This window comes from Aptenodytes patagonicus, chromosome 7 (genome assembly GCF_965638725.1).
Source record: "Aptenodytes patagonicus chromosome 7, bAptPat1.pri.cur, whole genome shotgun sequence".
Lineage (NCBI taxonomy): Eukaryota > Metazoa > Chordata > Aves > Sphenisciformes > Spheniscidae > Aptenodytes > Aptenodytes patagonicus.
This window is the reverse complement of record NC_134955.1, coordinates 1,310,649-1,329,002: the sequence shown is the minus strand read 5'-3', so window position 1 is coordinate 1,329,002 and position 18,354 is coordinate 1,310,649. Positions and strand designations below refer to the sequence as shown.

Genomic DNA, 18,354 nt, shown 5'->3' with positions numbered 1-18,354 from the left:
GGCGCCGCGGCGCTGCCCCGGCAGCCCGGCGCATGGGAGCTCCCTCGCCGCGGGCGCCCGGCTCAGCTCCCGCCGCCGCCAGCCGTGCTCAGTCCGCGGCGAAGGCTCTGGCGGCGGGCCGGCCGGCCCCAAACTTTCCGCGGAGCGGGGAGGAGTCGCCGCCCGCCCGCCGCCGCCGCCGCCGTGAGGCAGCCCCACCCGGCTCCGGCGGCCGCGGCTCCAACTGGGTCACCAAGCGGCTTATGGGGCGGCGGCGGGGGGGGGGGGGCAGGCTCCCGGTGTCCCGTCCACGTTCCCCTAGCCGAGCCCCGGGGGAGCTGCCGCCGCGGGGGATCCCCACCCGCCCCCGGCCCGGAGGTGAGGGGCGCGTCGTGGTGGCGCGTCCAGCCCTGGAGGAGCCCCCCCTTGGGGAATGCTCTTCGCGGGACCGACCCCTGCTTGTAACCGAGCTCTTCCCGTGGCCGAGGCGAGTGCTGTCAGTCTGGGGCTTTACCGAAAAAAAGCCGGGGATTAAACGCCTTGCCCTTCAACTGCCTAACTTAGCCCAGCCTCCACCTCCAGTGGAGGAGGCTCCATCTCCCAGGATTAGGCTTCGTGTTGCCTTTTGAGCGGCAGGAAAAGAACAACTCTGCACTGACACAGCTAAAATTTCTTCTTTGATTAGCCACCCTCTTCCAAGTATGGCAGCAATCGGTTGGTATTCCATATTCGGTGCTTCCTGCCCCAAAGCAGCTGTCGGTCGCCCTGTGAGTGGTAAAGAAACAGCCCAACATTTCCTTCAAAGCTAAAAATGACAATAAAACCAAAAGACTTTGCAGTGGCATGTTTTAGGGTTGGCTTGTCTGAAATTTTTTTTCTTTGGTTTTATGTTTTGTTCTTTTATTTGGGCTTATGATTTGCTTGACTTTTTTGTATGGCCCATCTTGGGCTGTCGAGTGACTCCTATTGTAAAAGTGGCATAGTAGGAAGATAAAAAACAAGGACTGGGTCTCCTACAGTGAGATTGCTGTACTTTGGATATAATGTCTCTCTTGGCATGAGCCTGACCACGTGTATATGACTCAGAAATAGCAGAGGCACTGGCCCCACAAGCGCTGTATTGCAAATGTTGTGGTAGATCAAAGGACTCCTGGGTCTTGGCTGGACCCTCACAAAGAGGGAAGAAACCCCACAGGTAAGCAAGTGTTTAGAGTAGAAGGTTGTTTTAAGTCAGCCTGACCTGAAGGTATTTTCCCCAGGAGACTCAAAGCAGTAATATGAACAGTGATTAGAGAAATCAGTGCTGTTAGCTTTGATCTCCAAGAGCATCTGAAGGACTGTAAAGTCTCCAGAAGTCCAGAAAATGGCAAACACTGCCTATTTTTAAACAGAGAGACAAGAAATCGGGGCACTAAAGAGCAACCTGAGTTGCTTCACTCCCTAGAAAGTTACAGAGCTTGTTTGTTTCCATGCTAGACTTAGGAGCACTTGTAGGTATGGGGAGAAATAGTAAATATCACGTATCTCAGCTTTAGCTCTAGCTGCAGTCTCACATGGCAATGTAAGAGAAAAGACTAGGTGAAATTATTACAGGTTGGGTGAATAACTGGAAAATTGTATTCCAAGATCTATGCAGAATCTGGTAATATTTAGTGTGAATATAACTGACCTTGAGTGAGGATCCAGAGAGTCCACTAATTAGATCTGAAGATGCTACCAAGACAGGAGAGGCTGCGAGCATCTTGGAGCACAGAGTAAGAATTCAAAATGGCCTTGGTAAGTTGGAGAAACTGTCTGGCAATTGTAGGATGCATTTCAAAAGGAATTTTGCATCTGTTCTGTGCTTGGGCTGGAATAATCAACAGCTGAAATGCAGGATTGAGGAAGCAACTGGACAGGCAGCAGGTGTGGGAGCAAAGGCGGTGTAGCAGGTCACAAGCTGAACATGGGGGCTAGGATGTCTTACTGTTGAAAATGAGATAAAAAAATAAATGCTCTACTGGGATAATGCTGTTTGTGAGGTACCTGTGCACCTGCAGTCTCAGGCAGCCTTCACTTTGCTAGCCACACTCAGAGTCACTTTTCACAATATTTGTCATAATTATGTCAACTAAAATAAGAGACTTCAATTATGATTCCTAGAGGTAGGGTTTAGGGTAGCATTTCTGATTCCCTGGGACAAACACTTCCCCACTGCAATGCGACAAGCAGCAAGGCAGACACTGCGCGTGCTTGGCCCCCTCACCACTAACTGTGCCTTTTTTACTGATTAACGACTGGAGCGACTGGTGTGGGGAACCACGGTGCCCCTACCTGACCCCTTTGCGTGTGCTCCCTGCAACCCCTGCCATGGTGAAGGCACATCACTGCATTCACCCCTGCACGGATGGAAATGAACTCGGTGCAGTCTAGCAGAGATGGAGCCTGAGGCTCGGGAAGGACAGGGGAGCTGTGACCCCCCATTTCTAGCCCAGATGTCTTGGGAGATGTGGGACCTGATCCAGATGCAGTGGGCATCTTTCCAGCCATGCCATCAAACCTCAGATCAGACGTTAAGGGCCAGCTAACCATTCAGATCAGCCTGGTGTTTATGGAAGGCAGCAGGAAGAGAAGGCATAGCAGGAAAGGATCATTTACACTACATGGAGGGGGAAAACTACATTACTGGCAGCTTTTTATAAGATGAGAAGTTTCTCAGAGCTGCTTACAGGCTCCAGCTATCAGTTTCATCTAATCTATTAAGAGATTGGTGGAAGAAATCCTGTCTCCAATCCCCCCTCCCCACTCCCCCCAATTCCCTTACTCTTTTTTGAAAAAGGACATGATTAATCCTCAGCATGTGCAGCATGGTAAAGCCAGAGCCCTGTTTCAGCCATGGGGACGTAGTCAGATCTAGGTACCACCCTTTCCCTGTAGTGGATTAACAGCAGTTGATCCACACAGTCTGTTTTACCCAGCTGCCTCGGGCTCCACAATTTCATACATGAGTAGGAGAAAATTACCTTGGTTTAAGCACTTAGCTGGCAATCTGGTTTGCAAAATACTGTCTCCAGAGGTGTGGCTTCCAAGTCTTTTCTAAAGCCAGCAAGAATGCTATCCCTTTAGTAGCTACTGAGTTGTATTACCCCTCTCTCCCATCCCCAGTGTAGGTTTGCCATCCTCACGTTGATCCCAATACCCATGGATTTGCCTAGTCATCTCCCTCTTCCAGGAGACCCAGCTTTGACATGCACGTAAATCACTATGCGAAGACAAAGCTCTGCCCTACATAGCACAGGAGAGATACTTCCATCAGCTCTGAATGGGACCAAGTCTTTCTCCAAATCTCAGCCACCAGCACTGGAATGGGTACTCACATGCCTTCAGCTCTGCCTGTATTTCTACATTCCTTCGGGAACAGTTTGGGTTGTACTCAGGTGGGCATGAGCATGGCTGCACATCCATCAGGTTGAGGAGAGCTGGTTTGGCAATACCCTCGTCTGCTGTGAAGTTCAGACAAGGAAAATATATGTTATCCAATGCAGCAAACTGGGACAAAACTACCCCACCAGTGTTTTTTAAACCCGTACGTCCTGACAGTGTGAGTTTGCTCAGTGGTTTCTATCACCTGGTCACAGCTTTTCTGGTCTGGTGGGTTGGTCCCTAAAACCTAACTGATGGCACACTTGCTGCTGTCACAGCCTTCGCTCAGTGAGGAGCTGGTACAGCAGAACCACTTTTACTAGAGCTCTTTTACTCCAAGAAATCAACTCAAATTAGCCAAAGGAGGCCTTGAAGTGCATTAATGAAACTGCACTGAAACCCTGTGTGGACAGAATACCCTTTATTTATTTATGTATAAACTACCTGAGCAGCAAAGAGAGCAGGATCAGATTGTGACTGCAGGCCTTCTGCCTTTCCACAGGGATTAATGCCATTTACCTAATCCACTTTAACAGTTAATTTATATTCATTATCTTGACTCCATCCCTGGTGTATGGATAGACTTTTCTTTGATGTGCCTAAAATCAACTGTTGAATAGTACCCTGATAGCTGGGCAACAGATCACTGGGGCTATCTTCAGGTTCAGAACAAAGGGAGGAAAATAAAGAGCTTTTAAGGCCAATCCTGTTCCTTTTATTTGACATATTTAGCTGAGCAATTCTCTGTGAAAGTATCATCCACAGCAAAGCCATCCTGCTTTACAATCTGCTTGTAATGCATTTCTGAGAAAAGAGACAGAGGCAGCATCCTGCCTTTCAGGTTAACCTTTGCAAAAGGGGGAAGAGGATGGCACAGCTCTCTTGGCTTTCCAGGCTCTCCGAGTCCCCCTCCAATAAGCGGCAGGGATTTATGTACACACTGAATAGATCTTTTGGCATTTAACATTCTGGCAAGTTATGATAAATCCATGCAAGATGTAAAAACTCATGCATTTTTAATGATGATTAGCTGTGGGGATGAAACTACAGAGAAAATGACTGGATTTTCTGTCTCTGTTAGCTTAGAATCAAAACTAGATGTTTTTGTGGATGCCTGGTTTCAGATTAAGCCACATAATTGATCTCACACAGGGGTGACCTGGTGAAATACAAGGGTTTGTGTCATAGGGCAGATCAAATTAATATACTTCAAGAGCCTCTACTGGGTTTAAAACATCAGTGAGCTTACTAGAGCCACTTGTTATGAAAAAACTCCTGGGGAAGAGGAGAAGTGCAAGGCAACACAGGCAGGGAAAGGCATGCCTGTGAGCAGCAAGCACCTACAAGTGCATCTCCTTCCACCCTCATCTTCACAAAACCTGTTCTTGTTCACCTGGAAGGGATGTCCTTTCCGGTCCCTGAAAAGGTCTGAAGAGGGATGCAGCCGAAACGAAGCCCAAGCAGCTGTGTAGCCATCAGGAGCTGCTGTGCTCATTGCTGGCACTGCACACCTGGAACAGCTGGGCCAAGCCTGCCTGCCAGCCAGAACACAGACCATGTCGTCCTTATAATTGAAATTAATTCCCTGAAGTGCTTTCTCCTCTTCCCCAGACACAGCAAACAGCTGGAGGCTGAGATTACGGATGCTGATGCCAGTTAGAGCTGTGATAAGGCCAGACGCATGGGGAGCATTAACGCACAGCTCTGCTGTGGAGAGACCGCACTTGGAGCTCCTCTGTGTCAAGGTACAAGGTAGCTTCCAGCTGGGCAGAGAGCAATGCTGGGCCGGGAGGGCAAGGGTGGCCGGAGCAATCCTGGGGAGGAAGCCACCCAGCCCTGTCCCGTCATGTCCCTGCAGTGGTATGTGTTGTCTCATCCATGCATCCCACACTATGGAGACTACCTGGAGACAGGCAGAGTGCACTCACTTTGGCAGTCCTCAAAGGAGATTTGGAAGAAGGCCCATAGGGTGTAAAAAACCAGCAAGTGATTGATGGGGGCGGCAGCTTGTCTTTGCAGGTCTTTAAAAAGCTCTTTGTGCTTCCTTGGTGACAGAGAGACAGCCACAATATGTACATAGGCTGGAAAAACAGAGTTCCCCTCTTCCCCTGAAAACTAGACTGTGCCCCAAGACTGGCTCTTGCTTTTCTGGATCACAGTGCCAGCCATGGTAAAACCAACCCTTGTTTCTCTCTACTGTGTCCATTCTCAAGCAGGGAGGAAGATTTGCTCGCAGGAGGGAAGTGCCTCATAGCAGCCCTTCCAAATTCAAGGCTGTCTCCTGCTTGCCACAGGTGTGCCTGTGCAGGGGAAGAGCCTCTGCAGGATGAGCCTGGCTCAGCCCCAGCATCCCCAGGCAGAGCATCTCTAGGGAGGCAGACTCACACCCTTAGGGCTTAGGGGACCCTCTGGCTTAGCACCCATCCCTACTCCAGAGCAGGGGGATAAGGGATGTTCTGGCTTGCTTCCAAAGCGCCTCTCTCATCCCCTACCATGGAGAGCCAAGGCACTCTGCCAGCACCCAAGGTACCACTCATGTACCAATGGAGTACTTTTCTCCTTTCTCTTCCCAATTTTTAGCAAAATGTTTCAAGCGTTTTGTTTTTTCCAGTGTGAGCCAAACACCTAATATTTTTCTTAATCTCTTCTTTCAAAAAAGCTGGGTTTTACTGCAGATTTCACCCAAGGATTTGGCTGGAAGCAGATACAACTTTGATCAAAATGACTGAGGTCTGCTCTAGCACAGCCCAGAGCTCCTAACACAAAGGTTTTGCTGTCCTTGCCCCTGGGTAGTGCTGCAAACCATGGAGATAACTAGCATGTCCAGCATCTTCCTTTCAGACTTCAGAGCAAGTGGGCACACTTTCAGGAATGTGACATTTTATGCTTTTGGCCCCCGCATTTTAGCTTTTTTTTTAAACTGGTGCAAATCCAGAAAGGTGCCATATGTTGCAGCAAAACACAACACATCTCCCACCTGCCTTGTTGGACTCTGCTGCCCAGCCGAACAAAGCAGAGGAGAGACATAGGCAATCTAAGCAAACCCAAGAGCAGCTCAGGAGCTGAGCACTATATAGGCAGATAGAGAGAGAGCCACGCACATCCTAGATCTGGACACCTCTTTTGCTTAGAGTAATTTGCCCCTTGCTGAATCACATGCTGCTATGGAGGGATGTGTAGCCTCAAGCTCAGGGCTCTCCCATTCCAAGGCTGAGACTTGAATGAAACCCAGGTACCTTGTCATACTGGGCATGGGGAGGTGCACACTCCCTGCTTACAGAGTGAGCCTTATAGAGAGTGATATAGCCCATTTGCACACAGGGAGGCACTGGGAAGCCAGCAAAACAGAGAGTAAACAGGGCTTTTCCCTCTGTTTTGTTCATTGCTTTAAGCACAAACCTCCAAAAGGGACCATGAGGGGCTGGCATGCTTCTGTGACACTGGGTTTATTCCAAGACAAGGATTGCTCCCTACCCTGTTCAGGGTTTGGGAATAATAACTGAGTCCACCTTGGGGCTGGGGAGTGGGGTAGGTGTATGGGACTGTGACTTTCCTTCTCCCTTCCTCTACCAAGCCCACCTACAGCTGCCCCTGCTCACCTCTTCCTCCCATCCCACTCTTCCCTTTTGCAGCCAAAATTACAAAATCAGGTGGTAAAGATTAAAACCACTCCTGAAACCATCCTGTCCAAGGAAGGAGCATTTAGAAGGCTAACTCCTCCAATCCCCTTATTCCAGTTAGGGTCCTTTCTCTTACAGACCTGGGAGTGGTGCAAGAAAATTACTCTAATCTGCTCTCAGTAGATAGCAGCGTCACAGTCAGCTCCTTGGCATGGGGAAGGCTCACCTACAAACATACAAGAGAAAATCCCCACTACACACATAGACTCACACATACATATTAAGAAAGAAAAAAAAGAATGGGGGAGGTAGAAGTTCCTGAACACCCTGTAAGCTGATTAAAAGGTATTTTACTTTTACGTAGGAAGGATTTAGCCATGCAGTTCCTAGTACCATCTGACCTCAATAAACTCCCATGCCATCAGTGGGTGCTGCCATTGGATGGGGTCACAGCCTGTGCCTGGGCTCCTCAAAGGTCAGCTGCACCTAGACAGCTTCATCAGGACTTGTGACACCGTTGCTGGACATGTGTGGTGGATGAGATGGTCCTTCCCCAACCTTCTCAGCCTGTCTTGACCCTTGTGCACTTAGCCATCTCAAAGCCACGGACCTCAAAGAGAGCAGTGCAGAGGCTGTAGGAGCATTTTGGGATGCGCGTTTTGACCAATCAAGGTGTCTCCATGAAGAAAAGCAGCCCCAGCAGATCCTGAGCTGCTGCAGTAACACAGCTGGGGTCTGGACAGTGGACAATCTGGCAAGGGATGCTACCTTGTAATGGCTGCCCTGGATAAACAGCAGCTCCAAAGGCTGGATGGGCTTTCCTGGTCCAAGGCAGGAGCAACAATGTCCACCTGATGCTGTAGCAGCATTTATGCAGCCTGTTCTTAAAGCTCTCTGGAGATGGAGTCTGAATGCATCCACACTGCTCCTCCAGCCAGAAGGTCTTTTCTGATCTCCTGTATCAATTTCTTTGAAGTGTGAATGGGAATTTCTCCCCTTCAGAACTCAGAATGACCCTCCCAGAGCTGTGTATGCTGATTTTTGAGAGTCTGCCTGCATCCTTCTTGCAGTGTGGGGTCAGGATACCTAGCTTTATGATGAAACCCTCTCTTTTTCAAAATGCAGTTTCTTGTGTCTTTTCCTCCAACATAGAAAAAGGCCAGGCTCATGTGCTCTCCTTAAATATTGCCAAATTTGGGGCTAATACATTTAACATAGTTATAAGATGCTGCATTTCACACTGCAGGTTTGGTGACCCCTCTCTCCCACTGCAAAGAGGAGAAAAAAGACCTTCCTCTATGCCACTCTCAGCTTTGATGCCTTTGGGATGCGTCAGCTTGTGCGCACTAGCCGTTAATGCAGAGCCTCGGTGTTGAAGTGGGGTGGCCCCTCTGTTTCGTAACCTTTGCTCACTGCCACGCACAAGGGTGTCCCCAGCCAACAGCGAGCGGCTGCTGTGAATAGCCCTTGCACCCATGGCAACTGGATTTACTTAATGCAGCTCACCACAGGTCTCTCCACGCTGCACATGTCAGTCGGTGTCAAGCCTAAGCACAAGTGACTGCACAAAGATCATGGTGGCTTTACACCTGGCAACGTCCTCAGGGCAGCTCACCTCCTGCTCAGGGATGGCCCCAAGGATCACAGACCCCTTCTCCCTCCTGCTCCGGGGCATCTCTCCCTGTCCTCTTCAAGGAGTGTTGATGCACAGCCTCAGCGCTCCTTAGTGTTGCTATACATCCTGTAAAACAGTGTTATGTCCCATAAACAGTAAGTCACTGGCAGCTGGTGGCAAGGAACAGTTCAGCCCTGACTTCTTGCAGCTTTGGGTATGACAGCTGTGCAAGGAGCAGTGATCAGATGAGAGCAATAATTACCTTTTCCTTTGTCATTCTTAGAGTCAATGACGGGGAGCTTTTCTCTGCAATGATGCTGCACAGAGATGATGGGTTAGATTACAGTGATTAATGGATGATTTAATCATGCTTTGTGCCTGCTGGATGCAGGCAAAGGGAATTCCCACTCCCACTTTGAATGCTTACAGAAATGGAGAATGGGAAAAGCAAGGTGCAAATTCACAAAGCTCCATTCAGCTGATATTGCTAAGCAGTATTGTTTATCACTCCTGTTTCCATAATGTCTCCTGATGAGAGTTTAATGTTAATTCTGGTTAAAGGAGAATCAGATGTTGTTTCAGGACTGAGGATTTGGTTTGGGCTCCAGTTTATTCAGGTATAAATTGCAGCTTGCAAAAGCTTTTGAGTTTCCTTGCGTGGTCCTGAATTTCCTCATCAGGGGCCTCAGGAGCTGCATTTAAGTTGAAGCCCATGGTTGTCACCTGCATTATGTTGCAGCAGTGCTGGGCATGGCCACACACTTTTCCACCCCTTCACCTTTTCACTCTCTGCACTGTTGCTGCAAGGCAAACCCCGTTTTTTTTGTTGCGAAGTAGATAAATCAGGTTACTTAGTTCACGTTCTTCCAGTCCCCAGAAGCTTTTACTCTCCTGTTACTCACCCTCTGCTGCCATCATGGGGCCACTTCATCATTGCAACCTCTTCTGTGTGCTTCTTCTCTAGACCAGTTCAGATTCTCATAGCAAACAGTTTTCCCAAGAGCTTGGGGGCATTTCAGACCCATTGAGATTATTTGCAAAGGAAAGGAAATCACATCAGTCATTTTTAGCTCCCTGTATGTTGTTTAGCCTTTTTTTTATAAACTTCTTTTCCTTCTTGCCTTTTTCCTACATGGTCTTTCTCAGTTGTAGATGTTTGGCAACACCAGGAGCCCAAGCTGAAGCCAGCCACCACCAGTGCAGACACAAAATATGAATACAGAAAATATGAAGACTTAAATGCAAAGAACAAAAATACAAGAATTGCAGATGTCACCAATGTCACTGGGGGCTCCCAAAGCAGGGCTGGGTGCTCAGAAGAGCTTTCAGCTGCCATGGGAGAAGGATGTGACTCAACGCATCTGCACCTGGTTGCATAAAGAGAAAATGCATTGAATGAGGCTGTAACACTACAGAAAGTTGTACCAGAGCGATGGTGAGAGAGCTGCAGGAGGAATGACAGCACTAACGCAGCTGAAGAAAGCAGTCATTACAGAAAGGAGAGGAAAATGGTTGGGAAATGCCTGGACGTGTGCAGGACTGACCTGCGCTGTCTCAAAGGAGAAAATGGGCTCCTCTGTCCAAGCGGTGGCTGTGGCACCTCTCAGTCCTCCTGTCCTGGAATGGGGAGACTTTTCACTGCTGTTTCTCCCCCTCCCTTTTGCAGGGGTCCTGCAGCAGCCTGCAGTCACATGCAGTAGTGCTGAAGCTTGCTGCTAATCAGTACGTGGGTTATTCTTCCACGGGAAAGATGATGGGGAAAATCAGGTCCCTCCCAGCCCTCTAGACATGGGGATGCCCTCTGCTTTTCCAAAGAAAAAAAGATAAGTAGACAAGAAAAAGTGTAATATAGCTCCTATTTCTCCAGTTGGAAGATAAGAAGATTTATTTATAACGATTAATCCTTCCAAGCTACTCTATACAATGTAAAGAAGGAGAGAAAGGGCGTAATCCTATTTTCTCCCTCCATTTCCATGTCACCTTTAGTGGCAGTATTTGAGAGCAACCAGCTCCAAACCCCAGCAAAGGCAGGGAATATATTCAGGATGTTTTCTGTGCATGTATAAGTATGCTTCTTTCTTTGAAGCTGTGATACAGTCTGTTCTCAGCAGACCTTTCCCAGACATGACTGTGAAACCACAGCTTGAAAAGTATTGTCCCCTCATGCAAAAGTCAGCCCTCGTCCTACTGATCAATGTTTGCCCTAAAAAAGTGACACGTTGTTTAGCCAAATCGCAGGTACACACATACACTCACTGACTCTCCCTGGCATTGCAAACAAAACCCAAGCCAGGCTTAAAAAAGAAGAACAGAAGATTAAGCTCCTATCAAGAGGTAATTAAAGTCAGGAGGAGAGATAATGATGACAATCATAATGAATCAATTGGTACAGGGATGTTTGTCCAACAAATTACTGTCATACACAGAAGCAGGAATTATTATGCATCAGCAGAAATACAGTCCATCAAACTGCTGCAGATGACCTGATCAAGTTTAGAGAGTAATTAAAAGGACATTCCAGCCTGGATGCATTATTTGCTGTTAATCATGATTACTCATATTCATATCCTTACCCAAATAATTGCTTCTGATAAGGGCTGCAGATTTATAGGGGGCCATGGAGAGGAGTGGGCCAGTGGTGCATCGTAGCAGTGAGACAGCTGAGAGCCTGGAGTGACCACGGTTTGGTGAGTACCGCTGTGCTGACATGGTCAGGCTGGACAGGCTGCCTTCTCCCCTCTTTCAATTTTTGGGTGGTGGATTTCAGGCCTCCGTGATGCTTTGCTGAGCTATTGCCATGAGGCCATCCATCTCCTGAACAGTAATGCTGGTAATATGTGGGGTTTTCCTCCTCTGGAGCAACCAGAGGAAAGAAAGGAGCCCAAACAGCAGCTCAACCAGATGGCTTCCAGAAATACGTGGTCTTTAGTTTTAGGTAGAGCACAACGGATGGGCAGGAGCAAGAAGGTGCGCAAACTGGCTGTGTACCAGCCATTTTGGAAGCTCTCCTAGCGGTAGTGCTCCTGCAGGGTGATGGGAGCCTTGATTCAGCAAAGCCTTTGGGTGCAATCTGACATTTCAGCAGTAGGATTTGTCTGCTGGAAAGGTCTGAGATGCTCCCAGGTCCTGGGCTGGCTTGGTGGACAATTCTTTCAGATGAAGGTTCCAGCTAGCTAAGGAGTTTGCATTTACTGAAAGCCAGCATCACTGGGGAGGGCAATAAAAGGCTCGGAAGTATCTTAAGAAGGTAAAACAGCTCTACTGTGATCACACTGAAGATCTACGTCCTCCCTGGGGTCTGACTGATTAAAAGAACCAATGCAATACATCATTATTGATACACAGAAGTTCCCCAACAAGCCATTATTGTTCCTAGCAACTTCAGCAAGCAAATATGATCTGCACAGGGAAGACAAAATTATGTCCAGAAAGGGAAAAGATAAGTTGATCCACTTGATTAGCAGCTGGAAAGGTCATGAAGAGAGGGGAAACTCTGGAGTTTAAAATGGGCTCTTAAATGTGGTGCTCCAAGACAAATGCCAGCCCAGGGTTGGCACAAAGAAGGCCAAAATGCTGTGGTGAGATCCTGGCCAGGGGCCAAGGCATTGCATGGCAGGTATTGTACAGACTGAAGGACAGGCTCAGGATCCAGGTTTCCCTTCCCTGAAGGGTGGTATGCTCTGGTTTTGGTGGCTGTTTTCAGCTCTTTCACATCCCTCAGCTGGGAAGCAGTACTGTGAGGTCTGTTTTGTTTGGACTCCAATAAGAAACTGATCCTTGAAATGTCCTTCCTGTTTTACATATTCCATCCCCCTCAAAGCCAAATCAGGTAGGAAAGCACAACACTAAAGCATCAGAAATATGTGTGAGATGAAGCTTATGGCTCCTTAATCATGCAAAACCTCTCACCTGTCTGCTCTGCAACCCCCATTAAATATTTGTGCTGTGGCTTACAGCAAATACATTTCTGTATAAATCCCCCACTCTTGTCCTTCCTCCTCTTGCCTCTTCTCATCTTGCAGTATCTCTAGGGTAGCAAACAGTCCCAGAAGGGTGACTAGAAAGTGTTCAGGAAATTCTGACAGTCCTTTAATGCTCTTTGTACTGTCTAGTTTCAGACTAAAATAAGACCAAAGTGGGAGGACTTTGATTTTGGGTTAGCAAGTACTATCTGAGAGTTTCCAGGACAGCGACGAAGAAAGCAAGGTTTGCTTCTTTGCAGGAGGAAGGCAGGTTTATTATAAATTACATATATGGCTCCTGTGTAATCCTTGGGGAACCCTCTTATAAAGGCACACACACATATCTGCAGGCATAGGGCTGCAAAAAGAGCCTGGAAATAAAAGGGAAAAACATGCAATGGCTTGTGATAAACAAAATATGCTTTTCTTCTCTTTTTATTTCAGTAAGAAAACAAAATACGAGGTTCTGCTGCTACTGAAAATGTGTGTTATTTCTTTTTTCCTTCTTGAAAGGTTAGAGGATAGGCAGATATCGGCACACACGAGCCCTTCCCTTCTCCTGTGTGTAGATAAACTTTTATTTGGTACATGCCATTTTTCTTTGTCTGAAAAAACCCAAACAGATTTCTCCTGGGCATCCTCTAGATATACTAATAGCTGTCTGTGTGGGATGTTTTCATGGGTGCTTTAAATCTTCTCCCTGAAGGCTCAGCTCTCAGAGACTTATAGTAGCATGGGGTTTATTCCACAGTGTTGTGCCACTGATGGATTAACTGACGTGATACCTCCCTGCATATTCAAGGCATATTATACTGACTCACAGCAAAACTCCAGCACAAACATCATCTCACACAGCCAACCTCAGACCCATGCTCCAGGACTGCATGGTGGTGGTGGTGGGATAACAACTACAAACAACTTCCAATTAACTGGCAACATGAATGATTTGAATTGTTCATGTTTTGTATTTTAAATAAATACTATCTTTGCTGGCAGGAATTCCTGCCTAATTTAGTTGTAGTGGTGTTACTTATATAGCAATGTCTTCCGTGTGGCATGTGAACTGTACCAGACAAAGACCAAGGTCATTTGTTCTGCTGCTCATAAAACCTTGTGCTTTAATTCAGGAGAGAACATGGTTTCCCTGATGACTGCTCTGTGGCAACTAATTATTCCCATGATTGTCCTATCACACTTCTCAGCATCTCTTCCATCCTGGGAGAGGTAAGCATTTCTTGTGCCTCTGCTTCTTTTTTCTCCGTGGATTTTTGTTCAAAAAGCTATAAAGTCAGCCTTTTATCTTCCTTCCAGAACTTGCAGCTGCTTGGCTGTTGGATTTTTTTTCTTCCCTAAATTGATTTAGTTAAATGAGTGCAAATGTTGTAAATATTTTTTCTTGCTTAAGAGTGGAAACATTGATTTGACTTAATTCAGGAGAAAAATCAGGACCCCAAACAGATCAAACTACAGTAAAGAAGACACTCTTGAGTCTGTTTTCCCACTAGGTACTTATACAGGCTGATAGAGGTGGAAATTTCTGTTTCAAATAGCCTAGTCCCATGAAAACATAACCAAAAATAGTCAATCTTGTAAGTTCACCAGTTCACAATCTTGCACGTAAGACTTCGGCAGGGTTGTCTCTCCTCCCACTTGTGCAGGGGCAATTAAAGCACAGAGAGACTAAAGGATTTAGGCTGGAAGAGGACAGACCTGAGACTCCCTTGCAGCCCTTCCACAGCCACAGCCAGTGCCTGGCCCGGCTTCCCTAGCACTGTACTGGCATAGACACACACACACACGGTCTCTCCAGCAGCTGGACCCCAGACCTTTTATCCTACCCACTGGGTAGTTTGGTTTGAAGTTTAACAGCTCTGATTGAACCTCGCCGAGGCTTTGAGCACTTCTTTTAATGGCTTGTCAATCAGTCACCTGCGAGTGCTGGTCTTTGGTACTGCCACCGTTATCTACCTGTTCCTCAAGGTTTGTGTATCTGGGTGTTTAATTTATTACTTCTCCAGTCTCTTGTCCCAATCTTTTGTGCTGAATCAGTGTTAACCTCACATTCCCATATCCTTATGATAAGGTGATTACATTAGTAAGAAGCAAGCGTGGGTAGTTTCTCTGTGTGGTGGTTAACAAAGATATTTCTTTTAAACTCCTTTAAGATTTGTCCTTTTTTTGTGAAACTTTGCCAAATTGGCACAAATTCTTGCCCATCTTTGTTTGGGATCCTCTTTCCTTGAAGGAGCAGTTTTAAATGCCTGTTCTTCTCTGGTTTTAAAACCATGCCTTTTCACCCCTTTTTTATCTTCTGACCTCCCAGGACTGAGAGACATGCTGATGGGCTCTTCCACAGTGAGCTCAGCAAGATGAATGGCAATGCCTACGTGCGGCAGCTAGTCAAACACCTGGTGGGCCTCAAGGAGAGGTAAAGACCAGCCAAAACCACCCTCCTGGGGCATGGAAGGAGGAGGGAGATGGGATCCCAGCAATGAGAGGGATGCCCATGGGGCTGAGCTGTCTCCAGCTCCAGAGCCAGCCTGAGCACTGGCCTCATCCAGAGGATGCCCAAGATGAAAGAGGAGAGAAGAGGAGAAGGGGAGGGACACAGGGCTCCTTGATGGTGGGAAGAGAGAAATTTTTGTGTCTTGCGATAAGTCCCACATCACATGGCTGAGAGGAGCAGCCATTGTACTGTGTTTTCCCTGACGCAGGTCCCAGAGGCACTCAGATGGACTGTTTACCAGTGAATACAGCAAGATGAGAGGAAACGCTCAGGTTCAGAAATTCATCCAAAATCTCATGGGCCGCAAGCGCAGGTAAGAGCTCTGCTTCCTGGGGAAGGGGAAGGCAGCTTGGGCCATGCAGGCTGCAGGGAGGCAGGTCTCAGCTCCCAGGAAAGGGGGGTGGCATGACCAGTGGTTTGGAAAACTCGAGACAAGGGCAAGCGGGCTGGGGCTTGGTCTCCTCCCTCTAGGCTGCGCCTGGAGCTGCTGTGCAATAGTAGAGATATCCCATCAGCCTGCCCTGCCTGTCACAGCAGGCAGAGCAGGACACAAACCTCCTCACTGAGGCCATTTCTAAGCATAAAACAACATTATTGCATATGCATATCAAGCTTAATGCATAGGACACAAAACTCTACATCAGATCACAGCCTGGGATTGTTTGCATTTTGATTTAGCCTTTTGGGGAAAGTTGTAGGTGATTTACCTACTTCAAATAAAGCACCTGAGAAAATGTTTGTAGATAAATGGGATCTGTAGTGGAATGAGGAAGACCTCTGGGTTTCATAGTCCTCACCCATGGCTCTGACTGCCAAACTGGGCAGGCTTTAGACATAATCATATATATGGCCAATATGGGGTCTTTCATCCAGCTGAAATATGGGGCCACAAGCTCCCACTGAAGCCACATATATGAGCACATCATCAGTTATAATATGTGGCGCACTGTGATACAACTCATGACTGCTGCTGCCCTTGCCGCTGGTATGCTACGAAGGGACAATGCCTGGAGAGGTTTCCTTCAAACTTGGTTCTTTCTTCAAGGCAGAGACATAGCACATTGATTCCTTCCCATCTGTTCAGGGTGCTTTGATATTTTCTGGGGCATGCACCACTAACAGAAACCTGGCAGATGCAGTAGATTTTTAATTTCCAAATGCTGGAAAAAGGTATATATCCATGGGTAGAAGGACATGCCGGTACTGGGTAATGAGGCAGAGTGCAAGTGCATATTAAAACCTGTCCCTTTGCCAGCCAGAAAGCATCTGAGCCTGATTTGAAGAGGATACTTCTTTTTTCTTCCAGCACAGCTATGGTGACAGTCAGCAGGTTAACAGAGCATGGACCATGAGGCAGGTCGGTGGGGGGTGAACCTGCCTTCCAGACAGCAGTGCTGCTTTACAGCTGTGGTGGTTACACTATTTGTTTGGGTTTTTTTTTAAATTATTATTAATTTTCTTTATCTAAACCAGCTCTCCAGGCCCAGTCAACACAGATGTGCAGGGGAGAGAGGAAGAAAACAGCCATGAGGAACTTTGCTTTATGTGGTTGTACCAGAGCTTTCTAAATGCCAGGTCGGTGGGACAGATTTGTCACCTCTATGGCCCTGATCACCACAGTATTGAAGCTGAAAGAAGACTTTTAGTAGCTTGTAAATGCCCAGTTTTTGCCCCAAGTGCAGAAGTCTGATATAATGTAGCAGATCAGAAAAGCTCAGCTGATATCCTCAAAAATATCCTCAAAAAGGGGAAGGGTGGAAGAGTTATTAAATTGTCCATATTTTAAATCACTTCTGCCTCATTCCCCATCAGCTTGTGAGGCACTGTCTCAGGGACTGTCATTGCTGAATTGCAGCCTTCCATCACACAGTTTTGTACCTCCTGCCACTCTGACAGCAACCACACTCCCAGGGGTGGTTTGCAGAGCTAGGAAAGCAAATGCTTTAGTCTAACTGCAAGGTGGCATGCGGCTGTGTGCAATCTCAATTGATTTCTGTGCCTGCATTCACGGTAATCTCTATTTCTACATGCCAAGCCCACCTGGCACTCAGTTTTGCCTTACCTAAAGCAAAGCTGGCATTAATTTACAGCTAGCAAGTGCCATATAAAAGCCAGTTATTAAAAATAATAAAACCCAGGGAAACAAAATAATATCTTTTTCTAATCACAGAATTGTCATCCTGGACTGAAACAATTGTACATCCCATTCAGGAACCTGATCTAACAGTTAAAATAGAAAGCCTTTGCTACCCTGTCTTGATTCAGTTATTGATTCAAACACACACACCTCAGGATGGGCTGTCCCAGCACCTGGACATTGTCTCTTCCTAGCGACCAACCACTTTCAATTAGACATCTCACTGTTAAATCACTAAAATTAGGAGGAATAAGCTGGCCCTTAGTACCTCTTGTCCACAATGCCTAGAAAAAACGGGGACGATAACACTGATAGGCTTGCCTGTGCATTTGTGGGGTGCCTGGCTGCAGGCAGCCATGATCTGGGTCCCTCTATCATACATCTGCCCCTTGGAGCCATCTTTGAGTTTTACAAGGTGGCCTTGTCACACTTCCTGCAGTCTGTGCCCCAGGAATAACAAACTATCACTCATTTTTTCCCTCCCAACAGCCGCTTGGACAGTGATGCCAGGGAAGCTGCTGCAATTACCAGCCAGTACATTTGCCCCATCTCTAAGCAGCTGATTGCAGACATGAAGGAAGATATAGACAGTTTCGACTGAAAGTGAAGGGAAAGAAACAGCCAAGGAGATGGCTTTGCATGTATATAGCCTTGAAAATAAACAAGAAAGCTATTGAATTTGCTTAGGAAAAACTCTTGAGATCAGCAAATAAAAAAAAATCTGGAAAGCAGCCAAAATCCAATAAAATCTTTTAGATTATCAAGAGTGAAATACATGTCAGTGTGAACTGGTGTCAGTAGATGGAGCCTGAATGAAACACATCACTTCCACTTCATGTTAGCATCTGGCTGCCTGCTTCTGAAGTCAAATAAAGATTTGTTAGCTATGCCTGTGCTTTGGCTGCTCTTTGGGAAATAGTAATAAGGGTGGTACCATTACTAGGTGTTGGACCGTTACGAATGCAGGGGGTGGGGGAGAAGTATTTTACCAGGCTTCCCCCACACGAGGCATATTGGGACTAGCTAGCGTCCCTGGCCACATCTTCCATGGCTGGGACTCAGCACTGCTCACAATCCAACTGTACAGAGAGGCCAGCATCAGGGCCTCCATTTAGCAGAAACTTAGCCAGGTG

The 18,354-nt window shown here is 47.1% G+C and overlaps 1 protein-coding gene across 1 annotated transcript; it reads left to right on the top strand.

The window, feature by feature from the left end:
- Window positions 1-13,713: 13,713 nt before the first annotated feature.
- Window positions 13,714-17,822, top strand: SCT (secretin). Its single transcript, XM_076343471.1, has 5 exons — window positions 13,714-13,802; window positions 14,902-15,006; window positions 15,293-15,397; window positions 16,558-16,659; window positions 17,711-17,822. The coding sequence occupies exons 1-5, from the start codon at window positions 13,714-13,716 to the stop codon at window positions 17,820-17,822; spliced, it is 513 nt and encodes a 170-aa protein (XP_076199586.1).
- Window positions 17,823-18,354: the final 532 nt, after the last annotated feature.